Source organism: Heterocephalus glaber, unplaced genomic scaffold (assembly GCF_053883595.1).
Source record: "Heterocephalus glaber isolate CG9 unplaced genomic scaffold, H.glaber_assembly_v1.0 deba00001472, whole genome shotgun sequence".
Taxonomy (NCBI): domain Eukaryota; kingdom Metazoa; phylum Chordata; class Mammalia; order Rodentia; family Bathyergidae; genus Heterocephalus; species Heterocephalus glaber.
Genome location: NW_028258315.1, coordinates 68,825,290 through 68,846,962, shown reverse-complemented (window position 1 = coordinate 68,846,962; position 21,673 = coordinate 68,825,290). Strand labels below are relative to the sequence as shown.

The 21,673-nt window shown below is 39.6% G+C and overlaps 1 protein-coding gene across 5 annotated transcripts in view; it reads right to left on the bottom strand.

Annotated features, from left to right (window-relative positions):
- Window positions 1-21,673, bottom strand: part of Ubp1 (upstream binding protein 1) — a 59,641-nt gene that overhangs the window by 35,270 nt on the left and 2,698 nt on the right. For all 5 annotated transcript variants that reach the window (XR_205771.4, XM_087181421.1, XM_087181422.1 and 2 more), the window contains one exon: window positions 5,793-5,944. Coding sequence is in view for 4 of the 5 variants with exons in the window: in XM_087181421.1 (XP_087037547.1) it covers window positions 5,793-5,944 (152 nt within the window). In the remaining variant the exon portion in view is untranslated. The remainder of the gene's footprint in view (window positions 1-5,792; window positions 5,945-21,673) is intronic.

Below are 21,673 nucleotides of genomic sequence, written 5' to 3'. Positions count from 1 at the left end.
ACGTTCCATGTGTGCGACCTAGAATTTAGTATGCTTTTTTGCCCTCACATTTTTGTTTTCCCCAATACTTTTTTCAGTTTTCTCACTCTTTTGGGAGCCTGCTTGTGCTCAAAGTCTCATCTGTGGTTTTCTCCTTGATGGCCTTTTATCTCTGGGTATCTGTAGTGAATTGCTTTCTTGGGGCCTTGTTTCAGTTGAGTCTACCTTTCCACTATATTTGGCAGCCATTTTGGTTTATCTTGTGAGTCAGTCACAAGGAATCACCAAGTTGTCAGCCATTTTGGTTGGTCACAAGGTTCTGCCATGTTTGTCATTTTCTCTTTGAATTGACCTCATGGACAATAGGAACTCTCACCCTTACAAATAAGAGCTAAAGCCTCCACTTTTAAGAAAGTATGGACCTCAAGGTGGTTAGAGCCCCACCTTGTTTCTTCTAACAGATATTCAGCTAATTTAAATATATGCAACTGAGAGCCTGAGCTGAACAGAGAACCACAGATAAAGGTCAACTCAACTGGCTATTGAATATGCAAAAGTAGAGCTACCCTCATACTTAGAACATTTTAAAGTTTAATGCTAAAAAGGGGATTCTACCTCTACTGCCTTAAAGTGATTATCAAAGTTTTTATTACTGGGATAAATGTAAGGGATATTGTTTCTCAGGTGGTTAAGGGAACTTGGTGGTGGGGGTTCCACTCTGATCTCTTAAGTGTACTGTTTCTCAAATGGCTAAGGGAATCCCGGATGGTGTGGATTCCACTCTGATCTCTTCAGTGTACTGTTTCTCAAATGGCTAAGGGAATCCCGGATGGTGTGGATTCCACCCTGATCTCATGGGTGTTTCCAAGGGAGCCCCTATGGGGCTCCACTCCTCTCCCTAACGAGTCAGTAGGCCACCTTGTAGAAAGTCCTAAGAGTAACAGAGCCCACAGGGCTCAACTCTTCTAAGGCACCAGTGCTGATATAGAAGATTAGGGCCTAGTAAAGCTGGGTGGGGAAGTAGGCATGACCTAATTACAAGATCTCAGAACACACTCGAAGAACAGTACCTAAAGCCCTGCACCTGGACTTCTCACAAGAATTTGAGCAGGGTTTTCAATAGGATGGCCTAGACCTGACGTCAGCCTGAGGTATGGGATCCCAGCACCACCTCTCAGGACCTGTATGTAGTTCTCACAGGTTTCCTTGAGATGTGGACAGTATAAAAGGATACAATGTCAGGAAGAGTTTGCTATTGTGGCTTTCCTCATGATAGCTAACCCACTCTGCTTTCTTCAGGGTATTCTTTTATCTTGCTTTTTCCTCTTTTTTTTTTTTTCTCCCTCACTCTTCATTTTTACTTTTGCAAATAAACTTTACCACTGCTTTTTGCTCGTTTTGTTCAATTCAAGATGAAAACCTGGACTATAACTCCAGAAGGCGAGCAACCCAGAACCCAGTAATGTTTGATTGGTGAGCCACATTTTGAGGAGCTACCTGATAACATTCTGGCATAGCCAGGAGATTCCACTAACAGTGCCACCCTAGCTTTAAGCACAGACATCTGCTTAGTTGTACTTCAGTCTCACAAGGGACACTCTGAGAACTCAATGGGTCTCCACCTTCTGCACAGGATGCCATTTTAAGGACCCCAGACCTAGTTTTCTCTCTCCATAGGCCCCATGACAGACCATGAGAAATATCCTGCAGGTATCAGCCATCTTGCCATTGGGTTGTATCCTTAAAAAATTGAGAGGATGGGTACAGAAAGGCAGTCTAAATTCTGCAGAAGACAAGGTGGTGTGAAATTCTTTGTTTAGGTTTTTGTGGCTCTTTACCTCTAAAGCCCCAAGAACCATGCTACTTTAAGAAGCTCTTATGGCTTACAGCTAGATGTCCCCTACTCATGGGGTCATAAATGGGGCTTTTCAAAAATGGCTAGGGCTGGGGATTTAGCTCAGTGGTTCTGCCGCCTGCCTCGAAAGCACAAGGTCCCAAGTTCGATCCCCGGTACCAAAACTAAAAATAAAAAAGTGGCTGGATTTGGGTGTGTGAATGTGGATTAAGGGTATATGAATATGAATTATCATAGTGTGATAACTAAATAAGTCCACTAACTGGTTTAGCATAGTTGTGGGTGTGAATAATGGAAAGGCCCACCCTGGGTACAGGTGGCACCATCCAAAAGGCTTGTAGCCTAGATAAGATAAAAGGGAAAGGGAGGATTGCTGCTGCTTCTGCTACTTACTGCTTTGCTGCCTTCTGCCTGCCATGCAATGAGACATTTCTCCTCTGTGATGTCTCTGCCATGCCACCCCCTGCCTTGGAATCAGCTGACTATAGACTGAAACCTCTACAAACTGTGAGCTGAAATAAACCTTTCCTCCTTAAACTTTGGGTGTCAGGTATTTTGTCTCAGCAATAAGAAAAATAAGATAGAGGCCTCCAAGGGAAAAAATAATTGATAGCATTAATGATCCTGTCCTCAGACAGATATGAGTCTCTCCCACCTCTTTCCATCAGAGGCTATCACCCCAGTGAAACCCAGTATTTTGTATTTTCAAAAAATTCAGGTTGGGGGCCGGGATTTAGCTCAGTGGTTTTGCTGCCTACTGCGCAAACGCAAGGACCAGAGTTCAATCCTTGGTACCAAAACAAAAAAAAATTCTGGTAGGTTTGCAGATGGACCCCCTAGAACCCTATGACCCAATGGTTGGACACTGGCTTTTCCATGTTCAACAACCAGGATTTAGATAAGCTCAAAAGGAGAAAGGGTTGAAAAAAAAAAAAAGACAAACCAAAATTATGGCTGTCACAACTAGCGGTACTTTAAGCATACCTGAGTCATCCAAGGGAAAACTCAGGGCCAATCAAGGCCTGCAAGAAAACTGGACACATAACTGTACCAGGCCCTGCTCCATGTATCAGGCAGGCAGCTGCTATGCTTGACTCATGGAATTGGGAGGATAAAACCATCACCTCCTGCTCTGATAAAGAGGACTGACGTGGCCTGAGTCAATCTGCAATGCCCCTGTCCCTAGACATCTTCATTTCCTGTGAGGAACCTCGAGTGGGGTAAGTAAATTTAACTGCCCTGTTTTAGTATCCTTTTCTAGAAAACCCTCCTCTAGATCTACAGCCATAATTGGTGTCAAGGAAAATCTTAGTAAGAGCTTTTAAACTCCTGCTCTGACACATCAACCATGAATTTATTGTTCCATAGTGTCCTACTCCCTTTCTAGGACTAGTAAAATTTGGGCCAATTCTCCAGTTCCAGAAAAGGCAAAAGTAGATTATGCCTGTTGAAACTATGCCCAGCAATACTTCTAGATATTCCTGAGGTTACCATAAACACCTGCACTATTCTTTTTTTTTTTTGATATCAGGGATCAAATTCAGGACCCTGAATTTGCCCGGCAGGTATAGCACCACTGAGCTACTTCCCCGGCCCTCCTACACTATTGTGTTTTTTTTTTTTTTGGTACCAGAGATTGAACTTGGGACCTTGTGCTTGCAAGGCAGGCACCAGAACCACTGAGCTTAAATCCCTGGCCCCCTCCTACATTATTCTTAATCCTGCCTCACTGATACCTGTAGGCTCAGAGATTATCCACTCTTGTGAACAGGTCATTTTCCAGACCTACTGGAAGCAGGCAGGACATGAGTGATGTCCCTCCCAGACCCTGAGAAGGTGCGGTCCACTGATGGAAGTAGTTTTGTCCAAGAAGGACATCAAAAGGCAAGTTATGCATTGTCAGTTCACAACAGGCCACTGAGGCCAAACCCCTTCCTACAGGAACCTCTGCTTTAAAAACAAAGCTCATAGGCCTTACTAGGGCACTGATATTAAGCTACATGCCCATGTAGCAATCTGAAAAGAATGGGGCTTGCTGACTAATAAAGCACCATCTATAAAACCCAAGTAGGAAATTCTACAACTCCTTAAGGCAGTCTACCTTCCCAAGCAAGTTGCTGTCATTCGTTGCAAGGAACCCCAAAGAGACATGTCTAAAGTCTGGTTGGGAAATCAAAAGACTGGTAGAGAGGCAAAAAGGGCAGCCTTGTAGCCCCTCAAGACTCGAGTCTTTACTCCTAGTTCCTGAGGAACCATTAAGCTGGTCTTTCCTCAAGGGACACAGTGGAAAGCCATTAAAATGCTAATTTTCACAGGCTACTCCTATGAACCTCTGGAAGACCTAAGGCTCTTCTTCAAAAATCAAGACCCCAGTTCTGCTTGGAGGATAGATTAAGCAGAGTCACTATAAAGGTGTACCGGTAGCCCATCTAATAATCCTTTTTTCCCTCCACAGGAAATGTGGAAATCTGATCTGTTCCCTCTTATATTTAGGTTCTGCACATGCAACCTAATAGTAAAGTTACTCTTCAAATTCACCAAGTTTTTTCCCACTGAACAGGCAGCTCAACAGTTCTTCATATATAGATACTAATTCTTTTCTCATGGCTTCTGACAGGTTTTCTTTTCAACCCAGCTGGTGAGCCACAACATCCTAAGGTAGTTGAGAGAATGTAATCCCCAGTACATAGGCCATACAACCCCTTTCAGCAGGAAGTACCTATATGAAAACAGAGACCTCCATACCTTCAGCACTCCATAAACAATTAAAGAGAATTTACATCTTTCAGGGGTAAATGAGGGAGGAAATTGGGACATGACAAACTGACTGGGCCAGTGGGTGTGACCTGCAATCACTGAGGTCCAGGACACATGTGCAGAACAGGTCCCAAAGCCCTGCACCTGGGACCAATCAGAAAATACTATCTTTAGTTCTTCTCACAAGAACTCAAGTTTTTGATAGCACAACCTAGAACTGATGTCAGTCTGGGGAGTGAGAGATATAAAACACGACCATAATTAACCTTATGGCCACTGTTTTCTTTTTCAAAGTGGTCTGCTCTCACCCTGCCCAGTGTACTTCTTTTCCTACTTTTAACTGGCCCACATTTGCTCTGCAGAGGATGCTTCTTTTACTACCTTTAACAAACTACAAAACTTCACACAGAAAAAAAGAATTCAACATGCTTGCAGTATTTGTATACAACAAATTAATCCTGCTTAACAAAGTACTTTTGTTTACAGTGGTGACATCACCCTGTGTCCCAATTGCTAAGAGCACCTTGAAACAAAAACAAAAATCTTTATAATTTCCAAAGGTAAATTCTAGACAAGATATGAGCAGGTACAATTTTATTTACATGATTTACTTTACCACTAATTCCATCTTGGACCACCTTAAGTCTATTTTCAAGCACAAACTCCTTTCATATCCAACAATGGGGTGGCTAGCTGAACTTCTGATTCATTCTTACGTCCTTTATTGAAAGTGCTGTCCTTAAAAATACCTGACACCCTTTCCTGTTTGCTCCTCCTTTGGATGATATCCAAAAAACCCTATAATAAATCTTGCTCCACAGACCCTCTTCAATGCAAATCAGTTTCTACAAACTATTACTCTGCTGGCTCAAAGCAAAATTCCTACAATTTTCTTTAACTGAAACTAAAATGGTAAAACTTAAGAAAAATAACCTAATTTTTTTTCTTTTTTTGTTTTTGAGACAGGATCTCGCTTTGTAGTTCAGGCGAGCTTTGAACTCACTATGTAGCCCAGGCTGGCCTTGAACTTGTGACAATCCTCCTGCCTCAGCCTCTTTGAGAGCTATGATTATAGGCATGTGCCACCATGCCTGGCCCAAATTTTTAATTATTACCAGCAATCTAGACTACAATGCCAAAACATTTATTTCGGGTTTTTGTTAAGTTTTTACATGTCAATATATGACCTAGCCATACTCACCTTGGTTCAGGTAAGTGAGTGTCTCGTCGTGCAGTTTGACTGCTGGTGATGTTGCAGCACACATCACATACTGAAAGGGAGGGTTTTTTGTTTCACCATCCAATGGAAGGTTGGAATCTTCCTGCTTGAAAATGGGCAATGCCAACACATCACTGAAAAGCAAAACACCAAAACTGACCTTACTCTGGGTTTAAAATATTTAAACGCATATAACCATTTAGGGGTAGTTCTTTTAAAATTTAAAATCAGAAAGGATATGCAAATTAAAAGAAACATTAAAGCTAATATGGATCACTTAAAAGACAGTATTTTTTACAATTTATATATTAATTGGTACATTTTAGGTATACAATACGTTTACATTTATCATTGGGTGTTTGTACCTGAACATGATGTATCTTAGTTCTTATTTTTTCCCCCATTACTTATGCGCCCTTCACCCCCACCACCCTTCCCTATTTACATAGACCTTGTTTCCTTTTTTGTTTTTTAAAGACAGTATTAATAATCATTTCTAATGTGGGCACAGGATTAGGATTAGGAGGATAAAATAAGTAGTTGTTGGGGCTGAGGGTATAATTCAGTGGCACAATGTCTGCCTAGCACGCTCAAAGCCCTGGGTTCAATCCCTAGAACAGGAAGAAAAAAAAAAAAGTAGCAATGGTTAATAAAGCATATGCTATTGATAAGAATAATATATAAGGTAGCATTAAAAAATTATTTTAGGGTTAAACATGGGTTAGACCCAGCTACTTGAAAGACTGAGGCAGGAGGACTACAAATATGAAGCAACCTGAACAATTCAGCAAAATTCTGACTCAAAATTAAAAAGGTTTGCAATATAGCTCAGTGGTTAAGGGCATTTGCTTAGCATGCTCTATGTTCAATCCTCAATGTCACTAAATAAATAACTTTTTAAAATTATTTTTAAATGGTAGGCTCTAAGCCAAGCAGCATGGTGCAGTCCTGTAATCCCAGCAATTTGGGAAGCTGAGGCAGGAGGATCCTAAATTTAAACCTAGACTGGACAACTTAGTGAGACCCCATTTTAAAATAAAAATTTAAAAAGGGCTATGGCTATAACTCAGTGAGAAGGCCCAGGGCTTACTCCCTAGAAAAAGAAAAAAAAAAAACCCACTAGATTATTTCTATTAACAGCAGTAGCAGCAATTAAAAAATGCCTAGCTACTATTTTGAAAGACAGGTACTATTACTGGCACCAAAAGTAGGCCACATTGGCACCATGGAATTATAAAGAATTAGCTGGTTAAAATGATGCTTTATTAAAAATTCTCAGCTAGGGCTGGGGATTTAGCTCAGTGGTTTCGCTGCCTGCTGCACAAGCGCAAGGACCCAAGTTTGATTCCCAGTGCCAAAAAAAAAAAATAATAATCCCAGCTAATGCCGGGAATTTAGCTCAGTGGCACTGTGCCTGCCTCGAAAGCACGAGGTCCTGAGTTCGATCTCCGGTGGGCCCCCCCCCCCCAAAAAATAAATAAAATAAAATTGGGCCCGGGGATTTAGCACAGTGGTTTCACCGCCTGCCTTGCAAGCGCAAGGATCCGAGTTTGATCCCCGGTACCAAAAACTAACAATAATAAAATTAAAAATTCCCAGCTAGGCCTGGCTAGTGCTGAGAAAATAAAGCTTCATGTCCAGTCTAAAACAATGGCTTCTGAAAAGCAAGTAGCAGTACAAACAGCTGCTACTTTTTCTCCCAGGAATAATTTGCAGCACTGACTGGGAAGGAGACTCAGTGGACTTGTGGGGTTCTACTGGGTTCTGTTAACCTGGTGGTTAAACACATGGATGTATTTGGTCTGTTTTTGTTGCTGCTTAACAGCTTTATTGAGATATAACTAGCATGTCATCAAAGTCATCCTTTTAAAATGTATAATTTGAAGGTTATTAGTATATTCAGAATTATGCAACCATTACTAGTATCTAATTCCAGAACATTTCTCCCCTCATAAAGAAATTCTATATCCAGTAACAATCACTCACCATCCCTACTACCCCTACCTGCAGTCCTTGGCAAATGATCTGTCTCTATTGATCTGCCCATTCTAGATATTAATACAAAAGACATCATACAATGTGGCGAGGTAATAGGTGCAATAGGCCAGTTTCACATAACATGTTTTCAAGCTCCACCTATGTTACAGCATATGAGATTTTGTGCCTTCTTATGGCTTCATTCTATTGTACAGATGTACTATATTCTGTAGTGTTGATTACCTGATGAACATATGGGCTATTCCCTTTGTTTGGCTAATCTATGAACATATTTTCATATGTTTTTGTAGACATGATTTCAGTTTTCTTAGGTATATCCCTAGGAGTATAGCAGGTCATGTGACAAAAATTTTTCAAAGTGGGGGAAAGCATTTTACATTCTCACTTTAAATGTATGGGTGTTTGTTTTTAACATAATTCCTTGAGCTCTATATTTATTTCCTGCTGTTGTATGTTCATTCTTCAACAAAAAGTAAAATAATAGCAGTAACAACAAAAATATCTAAATGAATACTGTTATCAACTCCAGTAACAGCAACCTTTGGCTTTCTTTTGCTTATTTTTATTTTTGCCTTGCAAGCCTTTGACTCAGATATTTAGGTAGCCTACTTCAGCTGTTTGGTTTTTTTTTTTGGTACCGGGGATTGAACTCGGGACCTTGTGCTTTCGATGCAGGCGGCAGAACCACTGAGCTAAATCCCCGGCCCCTTCAGCTGTTTTTTGTTTCTTTTGTTTTTGTTATGTAGCCATGAGAACTCCTGCTTCACCCAGTACTGGGAATGCTGGGATTACAAATGTGGGCCAACTAGCCCCACCAACTGAATTGAAAAACAAAATGTGGAAACAAATAAAATGGAAGGGAAATTGTGAGAGAGAACATTATATTACCTGCATTTCTCTCCCCTCTATATTTCTGTTAAAAGCACTGCATTGATTCTTCAAAGAGACCAAATTAACTAATTCACCTCTTTTACTTGAATTGAAGAATCATCAAAACACACCAAAGTACAAAGCCAGGTATAGTGGCACCCACCTGTGATCTCAGTACTAGGAAGGCTGAGGCAGGAAGACTGCTGAGGCCAGCCTGGCTACATAGTGAGGTCAAGACCACCCTGAATTACAGAGTGAGACCCTGTCTCAAAAAACAAAACGAAACAAAACTCCTAACTACAGAAAAGAAAACCAAAGACAACACAGTTATCAATGGTCCTCAACTCTCCCATGTAAAATCATTAACTTGATTTTAAGCCACCTAGCTTCCTGATTTAGGAGGCAGATATAGAACAATTTTCAACTGGACATGGTAAATCCCATGTCTGTAAGTTCCAGCTACTCCAAAAGCTAAGGCAAGAGGATCACTCGTTCCAGGAAAGCCTGGGCAATTTAGCAAGACTCTGCCTCAAAATGAAAAGAGCTGGGAATGTAATCCAGTGCTTAGTATACATGAGGCTCTGAATTAAATCTCCAGCACCGTAAATTTTAAAATATGCATTTTTTTAAAATGGTACTTTTTGAATCAGATCAGCCCTGTTTATAAAAATCTTAACTGCTGGGCGTGGTGACGATGTCTGTGATTCCAGCAGTTGGGAGGCTGAGGCAAGAGGATCACTGTGAGTTCAAGGCCAGTCTGTACGACATAGTAAGACCCTGTCTCAAAAAACAATCTTATGGGGGCGCTGGGGATTTAGCTCAGTGGTTCCGCCGCCTGCCTTGCAAGCACAAGGTCCCGAGTTCAATCTCCAGTACCAAAAAACAAAAAAAACAAAACAAAACGAAATCTTATTAATCAAAATGGATCCAGAGTAGATGAATATAATTATTTTTATATTAGTATATTTTGTCATATATATGTAAGCATTTAAAGCTCTCTTGAGAAAGAAACTAATGAGTTGAGAGCTGAAAGTGAGACACATGAGTTAACTGTTGAAAAATGATACGGGAAACAATCTTCAAATCTCAATGCTAACTGCTTGAGGTGATCATTAAAATAAAGACCAAAAGACTCTATGAAGATGGTTATTTGTAAATAAACAGTCACACACAGGAAATTAAATTTCATGTGCTTCAGACCCTTTGTAACCTTTTTATTCAGTTGGCTATATCCTTGATCCAGAGGGGAAAAAGCATGCTCAGGGTCAGTACTAAATGATTCTTGAACAAATTTAATATATGAACACATAAAGATCAGATCATTTGCTATTAAAATTCCAATTACTTTTTACTTAATGAAAAAGAAAAGGGTCGGGGATTTAGCTCAGTGGTTTCCCCACTTGCTGCGCAAGCGCAAGGCCCCACTTCGATTCCCCAAAACCAAAAAAGAAAAGATTACAACCAACAAAGGAAATTTAGATTTAATTTCTCTGAATACTCCATCTGCTCACTTTCAACCAAGGTTCTTAAAAATCATAGGAGGCTCATCCCAATGTATTTCTCATCTCCCCCTCCTCTGCCAGCCCCAGCCACAACAGCTTCCACACAAGCCTCTCTCAGTGGCTCTGCACTGGCTCTACCAGGTATTCCAGCAACTTACTTCATTCAAATGTCACATTCTCAGTGAGGATACAACTCCACCTCTCCCACACACACTCCTAATTTCCCTTACCCTGCTTGAGCCACAGCTCTTTTCACTTTCCAACAATACACATGATTTATCTTTTAGCCCTATTAAGTTTATAACCATTTCCAAAATTTGTTTCTTCATTGACATTTAGCACAAAGCTGCTCAAATATTTGCTGAATCAATGAAGTAATTGCAGTATAATGATCAATTAATTCTTAAACTAAAAAACAGGGTCTCCAGACAATTTAAGATTTCACATTATACTGTCTTCAGACAGTCTAGGATTTCATATTTTGAGCTACGTGAAAATCTTAATTTTAACATTTTTTGGCAATGCCATAAATGGAAACAGACTTTTGAGAGTATTAGCGATTCTTAAATTTAACTGAAAAAGTATGACATTTCTTTTTTAAATTGACACAAGGGGAGGGGGCTCAAGGGGGAGAATGGGATAAAATTAATTTAAAAAAAGAAAAAGGTGAAAATAGAAGGTAAACTGACACATAAAATTATACATTTATGGGATACTATATGTAATGCTTCAAATAAGAACATTACTGAACAAAAAACTTACCAGGAAATTACAACAGTCTTGACCCTATAATGCATCAAGCTCAGAGCCTCCAATATATCTAAAACCAAATGATGCTGTTAAGGTTAGAATAGAAAATGTTCCTCAAAAGGCTCCCTGTTTTGAAGATGTGATTCCTTTTGGGAAGTGAATGGATCATGAGGGCTCTAACCTATCAAGTAGATTAACCCACTGTTGAGTGCAAAGGATGAATGGACTTATTAGAAAGACGCCCATTCCTAGCTGCCCTGAGGAAAACAGCCTTCCTCTACCACCTCCCTTCCACTATGATATTCTGCCTTGGCCCTGGCCTAAAGCCAGTCAACCATCTATAGAAACTGAATGAGGGTAAATTTTAAATTAGCACCCAAAATTAGGATATTTATAAAATACTGGAAAACCACAAGATTGATCAAATGGATGTTCTCTTTCCTATTTTTAGTTGTGTTGTTGTGGCTGCCTCTATGTACTGAATTAATTCAACATGTTTACTTTTTATGGTCATTTTGACTTTTGGGGAAGAGAAGAAATTACTCAGGACTATAACTAGTGAATAATGTGGATGAACTAGTTTTTTATGAACTAGCCTTTCTACTGGAGGGCATTTGGCGGCACTGTATTTTTAAATCACATCTTATAAAGACACTCACAAAAGAGGACTTCCAGGACTGCTTAGAAAGTGGCAAGAACAATGGGATAAGATGTGTGTTCCAAGCAAGGGGAAGTATTTCAAGAGAGATTAGTGGCAATGTTGTTTACTGTAACAATTTTTTAAAATTTATAAACATTCACCTTATTTTTCAATCACCCCATGAAAGCTGAGTTCATGAAGAATTGACTGGGAGACATTAGTATGATGGGAAGACTTCACTGGATACCCTTTCATGGTTTTTAAATGTACATATATGAATGTATTAGTTTTCCAAAAGTTAAAATTTGAATTTTTCTCAATGACATGAAGACAAAACACATTAAGAAGGTAAGTGAGGGCCAGGGATTTAGCTCAGTGGTTCCACCACCTGCCTCGGAAGCTCAAGGTCCCGAGTTCAATCCCCGGTACCAAAAAAAAAGGTACATGAAAATTCTCAAGAATTCAAAAGGTTAGAAATAAACCAAGATAGGCATATAAAAACATAAAGAACTGAATGCATGCTTAGTAAAGGAAGGCTAAGTAATTTACATCAACCTCTACCTTACCTCCTTTGAACTTAGAACAAGAAAAAAAACAAGGCTGTAATATCACACATATATTCTTTTTTGGGGGACCAGGGATTGAACTCTGGTCCCTGCGCTTACGCAGCAGGCGATGAAACTACCAAGCTAAATCCCCGGCTCACACATATATTCTTAAAAGTACCGAAGAGCTAACAAGATAGGCTGAAATCTGAGAAACTGCAGTAACTCAGAACAAGCCTGGAATGCAAAACAGGTTTTGCCCAAAGGCACCTTTCCAATCTGAGGACAGAACCACAAAGCTGTATTCTGGTTTTAGTGGTCATATGGTCTAGGATACGCCTATACCCATTAAACTGGGTTAGAAAGAACTAGATTCTCAGCCTATGAGTGAAGAGAAAGTAAGCAAGCTTTTCCAAGAATTTCCAGTACCATTTAGTTTCTCTACGTGGTTCAAGGAGCCATTAAATTTGGACTAAGTTGGTCCCACACAGCTAGGACTCCCAGGGGTCTGACAAACAAATGAAAAGCCTTGGGCATCAAATTATTCCAAGTAATTTTGCAATGCCAGTACCCCAAAATAACCAGGCATAAAAGGACAAACAAGGCTCTAGGAATAAGAACCAACAACAGAAACAACAGATGGCAATCACCCTGTTCCAGATTCTGTCTGCTGGTATTCAACTCTTTTCTGCCTGTTACAAAAGATAAGAGGCCTGAAAACTACATGTAGAAGACTTCTTACAAACTGCAAACAGAAAATGGGTAGGAAATCAAAAGAGTAGAAAACGGAAAGTTGGGTAAACACAGAAAACTGCACACAATGGGCTGCCAGAAATTTCAGGGGAGTTGGAGTCATGCCTCCAGAAACTACCAGGTTTCAACACTTGGAGAACCTTTGCTATCAAAGAACTCACTAAATTCCTCTTTCCTGGAATCATCCTAGTGACTTCTATTTTCCTATTTGGGCACGGAAGGATACAGACTAACACAGATTTCAGATGCTAGAATTATCAGACCCAAGTATAAAATTATGCTTATCTTGTTTGAACAAATAAAAGACAAGCCTGAAAAGATCTCCAAGAAACACCAAATTTTAAAGAGGAACAAATAAAACTTTTCAGACCAGAAAATAAAACTGCCAAAATTTAGAACTTAAGATTTAACAGCAGCTTAGACAGAAATGAAGAATTAGGAACATGGAACAGATAGGTAGAAAGAAGTTATCCAGAATACAGCAAAGATGGAAATAATGGAAAATGCAGAAGCAAAGTTAAGAGAAAAAAGTGAGAATATTTTACTAAAACTGACATCCCAGAGAGGAAATAGAGCAGAGGCAATATTTGAGAAACAAAGGCTGAGCCAATTCCAAAATGGATGAACTTTACCAATTCATCCATTCAAGAGGCCCAAACAACCAAACCAGGATAAGTAAAAAGAAATCCACAATGAAATCCATACAGAAAAAACCCATTAGCCAGTACAGTATGTGAATGTTCAATTTTCTCAGCAAAACAATAAGAAACAGAGTCTGCTGAAAACAGACACTGGGAGAAAGTTTCAGGCATCACTGTAAAGTGTTCCAGGACAGTAGAAAAGAGAAAGGAAAACGATGCTGTATTTTCACTACTGAAGCACTGAATGATATACTCATAAAGCCAAGGTCATAAACCAACCACAGCTAAGACAAAGAAAATCTGAATATTCCTATGCCAAGTAAATTACATGTGTAGTCAAACATCTACTCATTGGGCTGGGGATTTAGCTCAGTGGTGGCGCCACCTGCCTCGCAAGTGCAGGGTCCTGAGTTTGATCCCCAATACAAAAAAAAAAAATCTACTCATTCTAAAAGTTAAAATCTCTAAATCTAGACTATACTTTAAGTGAACTTTACAAAACCTTGAAAAAATAGTTAAGTCTCATCTCATGCAAAATAAAATAAAATTGCACCCTACAAAAAGAGTACAAGTGGCCAGGGATTTAGCTCAGGGGTTTCGCGTATGGGGGAGGAGTGGAGTACAAGCTGGGCTGGGGATTTAGCTCAGTGGCACCACACCACACCTGCCTGGCAAGCACAAGGTCCTGAATTGGATTCCCAGTACCAGGAGAAAAAAAGGAGTAAAAGCATCAACATACTGAAAAATAATATAACCTTAATGTTAAAAAAAAAGCAAAGGGGTGGGGACGTTTCTCAGTGTAGATAGAATGCTTGCCCAGCATGCATAAGGTCCTAAGTTCAATTCTCAACACTGAAAATATAAACATACACTTTTTAAAAATTAGGAATATAAGAAAACCAATACCAATCTTGTCTAGGAAGAAAAACAACTGATTTGTGACATTTTGTTAGGTATTCCCTATAAATCAGTAAAACAACTATTCAACTTCTTGAGACAAGGTTTCACTATGTAGTCCAAGATGACCTCAAACTCACAATCCTGCTGCCTCAGCCTCCCAAGTGCTGGGACTACAGGTGAGTACTATCACGGCTGCTAAATATTCAAGTTCTCAGTTCCTCTAGACAACACTGCATTGAAGCTCTGGACAGCCTAAAAAGGCAAATGAAATGGAAGAATTACACAAGAACAAATCTATATTGAAAGATATTGTCTGCACAGAAAATCTGAGTTCCTACAAACTATTACAACTAAGAAGGTCCTGAAAGGTGGGAGGAGGATACAACAACCAAAATGGCATTCCTGGCTGATTTTCCTCCTATCTAGAAAGGCCAAATTCTATGTTGAGACTTCTCAATGACTAACTGGTAGGCTGCCTGAGTGCAGTGCAAAGGACTGTATGCAGGTCAGACCCTAGTTCTGGAGCTTCAGACTCTGGCCCTGCCATTCGCTGAATGATACTTTGCAGGTTATGTAACTTCTCGGAGCTGTAACGATTGGGTGTCTGGAGAAAAAGCTCTTGTGTTAAGTGTTTGGTCTGTAAGGTGACACAGCAACTTTTTTTATAGAAGACCATTTTCACTATCATTCAGACCTGGGTGTTGGGCAGAAATTTCATCAAAATATCAACAAATGAGGCTATCATTTCAAGGAAAACAACTAATGGTGTGTTGCCAATGATAAAAAAATCAAAGCCCTCCACCCTGTGCCACCATTTGATGAGATGGTGGCCACATTAAAGAATGTAATTTCTGACACAATAGTGTCAAAATTTGGAAGACCTTCATAATTCAGTATTACTATTTTCTGAATGACTAATGAATGTACATTTCAAAATTATTCAGGACAAAAGACTCAAAGTGCAAGACAGACCAATCTAGTCTACTGTAACAGGGTACATACAATATGCTAATTTAGTCTGAGATTCCGCACTGCATCTGAACTTCAAGAAACTGGGGCAGGGATTTAGCTCAGTGGCATGGTGCCTGTTTCCACAAGCGCAAGGTCCTGAGTTCAAAGCCTGGTAATGCGGAAAACACACACACACACACACACACACACACACACACACACACACACACTTCAAGAAACTACCACTTGTCAAGAATTAGCAAGGGCCAGGGATTTGGCTCAGTGGCACCGTGCCTGTCTCGCAAGTGCAAGGTCCTGAGTTCAATCCCCGGTACCAAAAAAACAAACGAAAAAAGAATTAGTGGCCATGCATGGTGGCAGATGCCTGTAATCCCAGTACTTGGGTGGCTGAGGCAGAAGGATCGCCTCAAATTCAAGGCCAGCCTAGGCTACATAGTAAGCTCAAGGCCAGCCGAAATACACAGCAAGACCTTGTCTCAAAAAACAAAACAAGGGCCAGGGATTTAGCTCAGTGGTTCTGATGCCTGCCTTGCAAGTGCAAGGTCCTGAGTTCCATTCCCGGTACCAAAAAAAGAAAATCATAAATATTAAAAAAAAAAAAAAAAAGAATTGGTGCCAGGCATAGTACCCCATGCCTGTAATCTCAGCACTTAGGAGGTTGAGGCAGGGGGACTGCTGTAAGATTCAGACCAGCCTGGACTACACAGCGAGTCCAAGGCCAGCCTAAACTATATAGCAAGACTCCGCCACAAACAAAACAAAAAAAGAAAAACTGTTGTAGCACCAAAGAAGAATATCCATAATTACTTAAGATGGCTATTAATGTAAATATCCTTTTTCCAACCACTTATGTAGCAGAGACTAATCTTCATATATGTCAACCAAAACAACATATTCCAACCAGGGATGCATATCCATCTGTTTTTCACTAAGCCAGACATTTAAGAAATTTGGAAAACAATACTCTTTTAGTTTTGTTTTGGAGAAAAAAAAATTTTCTGGCAGTAGTGGGGATTAAATGTAGGACCTTCCCACTGAGCTGCACCCCCTGCCTTTCTGTGTTGAGATGGGGGTCTAAGTTGCCCAGGCTGGCTTCAAACTCATGCTCCTCCTGCCTCTGCTTCCTGAGTAGCTGAGACTACAGATGTGCACTACCATGCCCAACTGGAAAATAATTTTTAGTAAAAATATTTATGATAATAGGCAATGATTCATAGATATTTTTAATATTTTTAAATTTCTTAATACTTTCATTATGAAGTGACTATAAAGCACCCAGCAGCATCCTTGTCTATTCAGATGAACTAAGACAAAGTAGGCTGTAAACATCAATAGTGGTCCTACTCTACTCAAATCACTGTTAAGTCCTGGGAATACAGTTCAGTGGTAGAATGCTTACTTAGAATGCACAGGGTCCACACACCCACCCATCCACACACACCACTGCAAAAAAGACAGCTACTAAAAGCTCAACAGCATTCAAGTATATTTTTATTACTTTCAAATAAAAAAGCCGGGTATATAGCTCAATGGTGCCAAGCCTGCCTGGCAAGCACAAAGTCCTGAGTTCAATTCCCAGTACCAAAATATATCTATAATTAAAAATATATTATTTAAATATTATTGATATTAGTATTATTAATAAAATAGTAATATTAATATTATAGACTATATATTTTTTGGTTCCTTTCTGTAGTGCTGGGGATGGAACTCACGGCCTTAAGCATGCTAGGCAAGCGCTCTACCAAGGAGTCACACCCTCAGCCATGCATGTTAAAAAACAAGTTTTGACCACTATACATCAAAGTGTGTCAAAATATAAGAACGTCAAAATATAAGTGTCAAAAGAAAAAAACTACAAAAACTATCGCAGTAGACAAAAATTAAATGCAATATGGATCCTAGACTGGAAACTACATTACAAAAAGGACAAGGGAAAAACACATGAAATCCAAATAAATTTTGTGCTTTAAAGTACTGCACTAAGCTGAGTGTCCTGATTTTTTTTTTTTATACCAGGGATTGAACTCAGGACTTTGCGCTTGTGAGGCAGGAGGTGGAACCACTGAGCTAAACCCCTGGCCCCGTGAGTGTCCTGATTTTTAAAGCTGTACTCTGGTTAAGAGAGATGGGTGGGGCCGGGGATTTAGCTCAGTGGTACCTCGACTGCCTCACAAGTGCAAGGTCCTGAGTTGGATCCCCAGTACCCCCACAAAAACAAAACAAAATAAAGAAACAAAGAAAACATCTTGAATGCATATAACTTCAATACTCAGCAAATCCTCTTCCAAGGGAACCAAAGTACATTATTAGAATTTATCCTAAAGGGAAAGGATTGTTATGCTATGCTCAAAGAGCAGATCTAGGCAGCCTGTTTTTATACATATATAGCTAAAAATGTTGTTACATTTTTAAAAGGGTTGTTTAAAAAATATATATGATCAAGATTACAGGATTTTAATTGGTTGCTAAATGAGGAATTGCATATAGTGTGTACAATATTCAGAACAATGAAATGGTCCAAGGAAACTCCAACTTGATGACTTTGCTTTTATTTGTGTAATTCTTACATGCAATGCTGTAATGTACAACAGAACACCAAATTATAGTACCTTACTGTACCGTACATCCAGCAAAAAATACAGTACTGCTGAACTACATAGCGAGACCCTGTCTCAAAACAAAACACCCAAAACAATATGTACAGAACTGTACAAAAAAAGTCAGTTGTTAAGTCCAAACAGTCATTAACTATGTAGGTCACATTACATGAGGAAAGCCTAAAATATTTATTACACTGCCCTTTACAGAAAAGATTTATCTACCCTGTTTTGAAATAATAAATTTAAAACCAATGTAGACACCATAATCTAAAATCAGTAATTTTTGAGACAGGGTCTCACTACGTAGCTCAGGCTGGCTTTGATCTTGCTGCAATCTTCCTGACTCAGTCTCCTGAGTGCTGGGATTATAGGCTTGCATCACCATGCTCAGCTAGGGAAGTTTTTAAACAATAATTTATTATCTCCTTTCCTATACTATTGCCAAGATGAAATCCAGAAAGTTTTTGAAACTTTGAAATGTGAAGTTTTATAGAAATTATTGTCAATTCTGGAAGTACTCTCAAGCACAACAGATTTTTTAAAAATTTCATTGATCCTGCCCAGTGGCATACACCTGTAATCCCAGCACTCTGGAGTCTGAGGCCAGCCTTTTCGACATAGTGAGTTCAAGCCCAGCCTGAACTACATAGTGAGAACCTGTCTCAAAAAAAACACAAAACAGGGCTGGGGATTTAACTCAGTGGTTTCGCTGCCTGCTGCACAAACGCAAGGACCAGAGTTCGATCCCCGGTACCAAAAAAAGAAACCACACAAAACAACTGGGCATGGTGGCACACGTTTGTAATCCCAGCACTCAGGAGGCTGACACAGAAGTGCCACAAGTTTGAGGGCACCCTGGGCTACACAGTGAGTTCATGGCCAGCCTGAATTACAGAGCGATATCCTGTGTCAAAAGAAAGTCAAAAGAATTCCATTGATCCTAAAATTTTTCTGTATTTCCAAGACATGTCACCTAAAACCAAAAGAAAATAATCAGCTCTTAGTAGCCACATAATAAACCTTTATCCTTGCAAATACTTATCCTTACTCTTATCACTTATATAAGCTGAAATTTTCCTGTTACCCTACAGTAGTGATGTGGAAAGTCTTAAGTTTTTAAAGATACAAACAGCCCACTGTGGCACACATGCTGTAGGTTCACCACCACTGCCCTATAGGGTCTGTCAAGTAATATTTTAACCTTTCAGTCAATGTAGGAAGTCTGCCTTCAGCTCAAAGCACTTTTTTTTTTTTTTTGGTACCAGGGATTGAACTCTGGACCTTGAGCTTTCGAGGCAGATGGCAGAACCACTGTGCTAAACCCCTGGCCCCAAAGCACTTTTGATTTAGCAGATTATTTGTAAACTATGCATGTTACCTCTTACGTCAAAATATGTAAAGTAGACCCTTTGTTTCAAAACAAATTTAAAACATTTTGAAGTGTAAAAATAGAGCTCAGACAATAGCTTTTTTCAGGTAATAATTTAATATCAAAGTTTTTGTGTGTATGTGTGTTTGAGACAGGGCCTATGTTGCCCAGGATATCTGACCTTCTGGGCCTCAAAATGATCTTCTGGCTTCCTACCATCACACCTTGCTTCAAAATTTTTAGAAGTGTAACCAAAAAAAGCCATTACAGTACTATAACCTTCAAAGCCTGTGATCCCAGCCCTCAAGAGGCTAAGGCAAGAGGATTGTAGTAAGCTGGAGGCCAGCCTGGGATACACAGTGAGTTCAAGGCTGGCCGGAACTACAGAGTGAAACCTTGTCACAAAAAAACATAAAACAAAAAAACAAGAGTCCATGCACTAGGCCCTAGGTTCAATCCCCAGCACCAAAGAAACGTTCAAGGGCCGGGGATTTAGCTCAGTGGTTCTGCCACCTGGCTCACAAACGCAAGGTCCCAAGTTTGATCCTCAGTACCAAAAAAAAAAAAAAAAGTTCAATACTGACTTCAAATTCTGACTGCCACAGATTATGAACTTCATGTGAACATAGAGCTAGAAAGAAAATGATTAGGTTGTCTAAAAGATCCTCTTAGAAAATTCTAATGAGGCTGGGCATGGTGGTGCACACCTGGAATCTCAGCACTTAGGAGGCTGAGACAGGAGGATCCTCGCAAGTTCGAGGTCAGCCTGGGCTATAAGATTTAGAAAAAGATTTATGACCTGCCTAATTTCAAACAGAATATGCAACAGGTCACATCTGACATACAACTCTGGTCACAGAACACATACAAAATGAGATTCTTCTCTCCAAACCAGAAACAAAAAGAAGCTAAGCTAATACAAGAAATTGGCTCCAATGTACCTCCAATACCATTAGTGTACATCGTTTAATGCATATATATATATAAAATTTGCATTATCTTCCCAAAAAGCTGAAGAAATGATTCCCTAAAAATAAGTCTTAAGAAATAATTTGTTTCCTATCTAGAATTTAACTTTGCACACTGGCTCCTGAAAGTTGTGAATAATTCTTAGTGGATAGTGTAGAAACCTCCTGCTGCTACTGCCCAGCCCTTAAATGTGTGGTTTACTGGTGAAAGAAGAGATTCTTTTTCTAGGAAAAATAAGCCTATTTTATTTTATTTTATTTTTTGACACAAACTGTGGATTTTAGCAGCACTGGCCCAAAGGAATTTAATTACTTTTGTTTTAAATAGTACAAACGGGACACTGTAACTCCAAAATACATCCTTACTGATTTTAGTTGTTTTTAAACTTTCTTTGAATATGTTTCAGAGTGGTAAATTGTGTGTGAACATTACAAATGATACTTTTGGTGGTTTCTTAGCCTCTCTTACAGCCCATGGGGATAGTACTGTACATCAATCAATACCTTCATACGAAATTTTGATATGCAACGAAAATAAAGCATGGGTTGATTCTGCCTAAAGAAAGAAAGAAATAACTTGTTTTAGCTGCATGTAGTGGTGCATGACTGTTTAATTCCAGCACTTGAGAAGCTGAGGCAGAAGGGTCTCTGTGTTAGAAGCCAGTTGGGGCTAGTGAGTTTAAGGCCAGCCTAAAGCACATAGAGACCTTGTCTCAAAAATAAATAAACAAACAAACAAACCACGCAACCACCCTACTAAAAGAACTTGTTTTAAGCCACTGAGAAGAGTAAATACACTGTAAATACTGCTACCTGCAAAGTAAATTTTTCAAGAAGTTACTTTTCCAATAATGTACTCGTTTACTTTTTGAATTTGAAGAAACAAATGAAAAAGAAGGGGTGAGAACGCTGTTCACAAGCACTCCCCAGATCCCTCATCTCTCCGGGCTAAGGCCCAAGTTGTGGAACTGCAAACCACAACTGAAGGAGGCCTCCAACTGTCTAGAGCAGTGGTGGTGAACCTACGGCAAGAGTGCTGCAGCAGGCTATATCACTGAAAGCTCTAAAAGGTTCTCCATCACTGGTCTACAGCCTTCTTCAGATTTTCTCCTTGTCAAGGCAATTTTGGAATTCCCTACATTTAATAGTTTCAAGGGCTGTGGTTGTAGCTCTTGCCTGCAGTGTGCGGGCACAAGGCCCTGGGTTTGATCTCCAGTAAAATACATACATACACACCCACACACATTCTTCAAATAAAGAGCCTTGAATCTACAAGAAGTATTCTCATCAGCTCCCCTTTGTTTCTCAGAATTCAATTAATTATGAAAAATGAAGTTCCTCAAAAATGATAT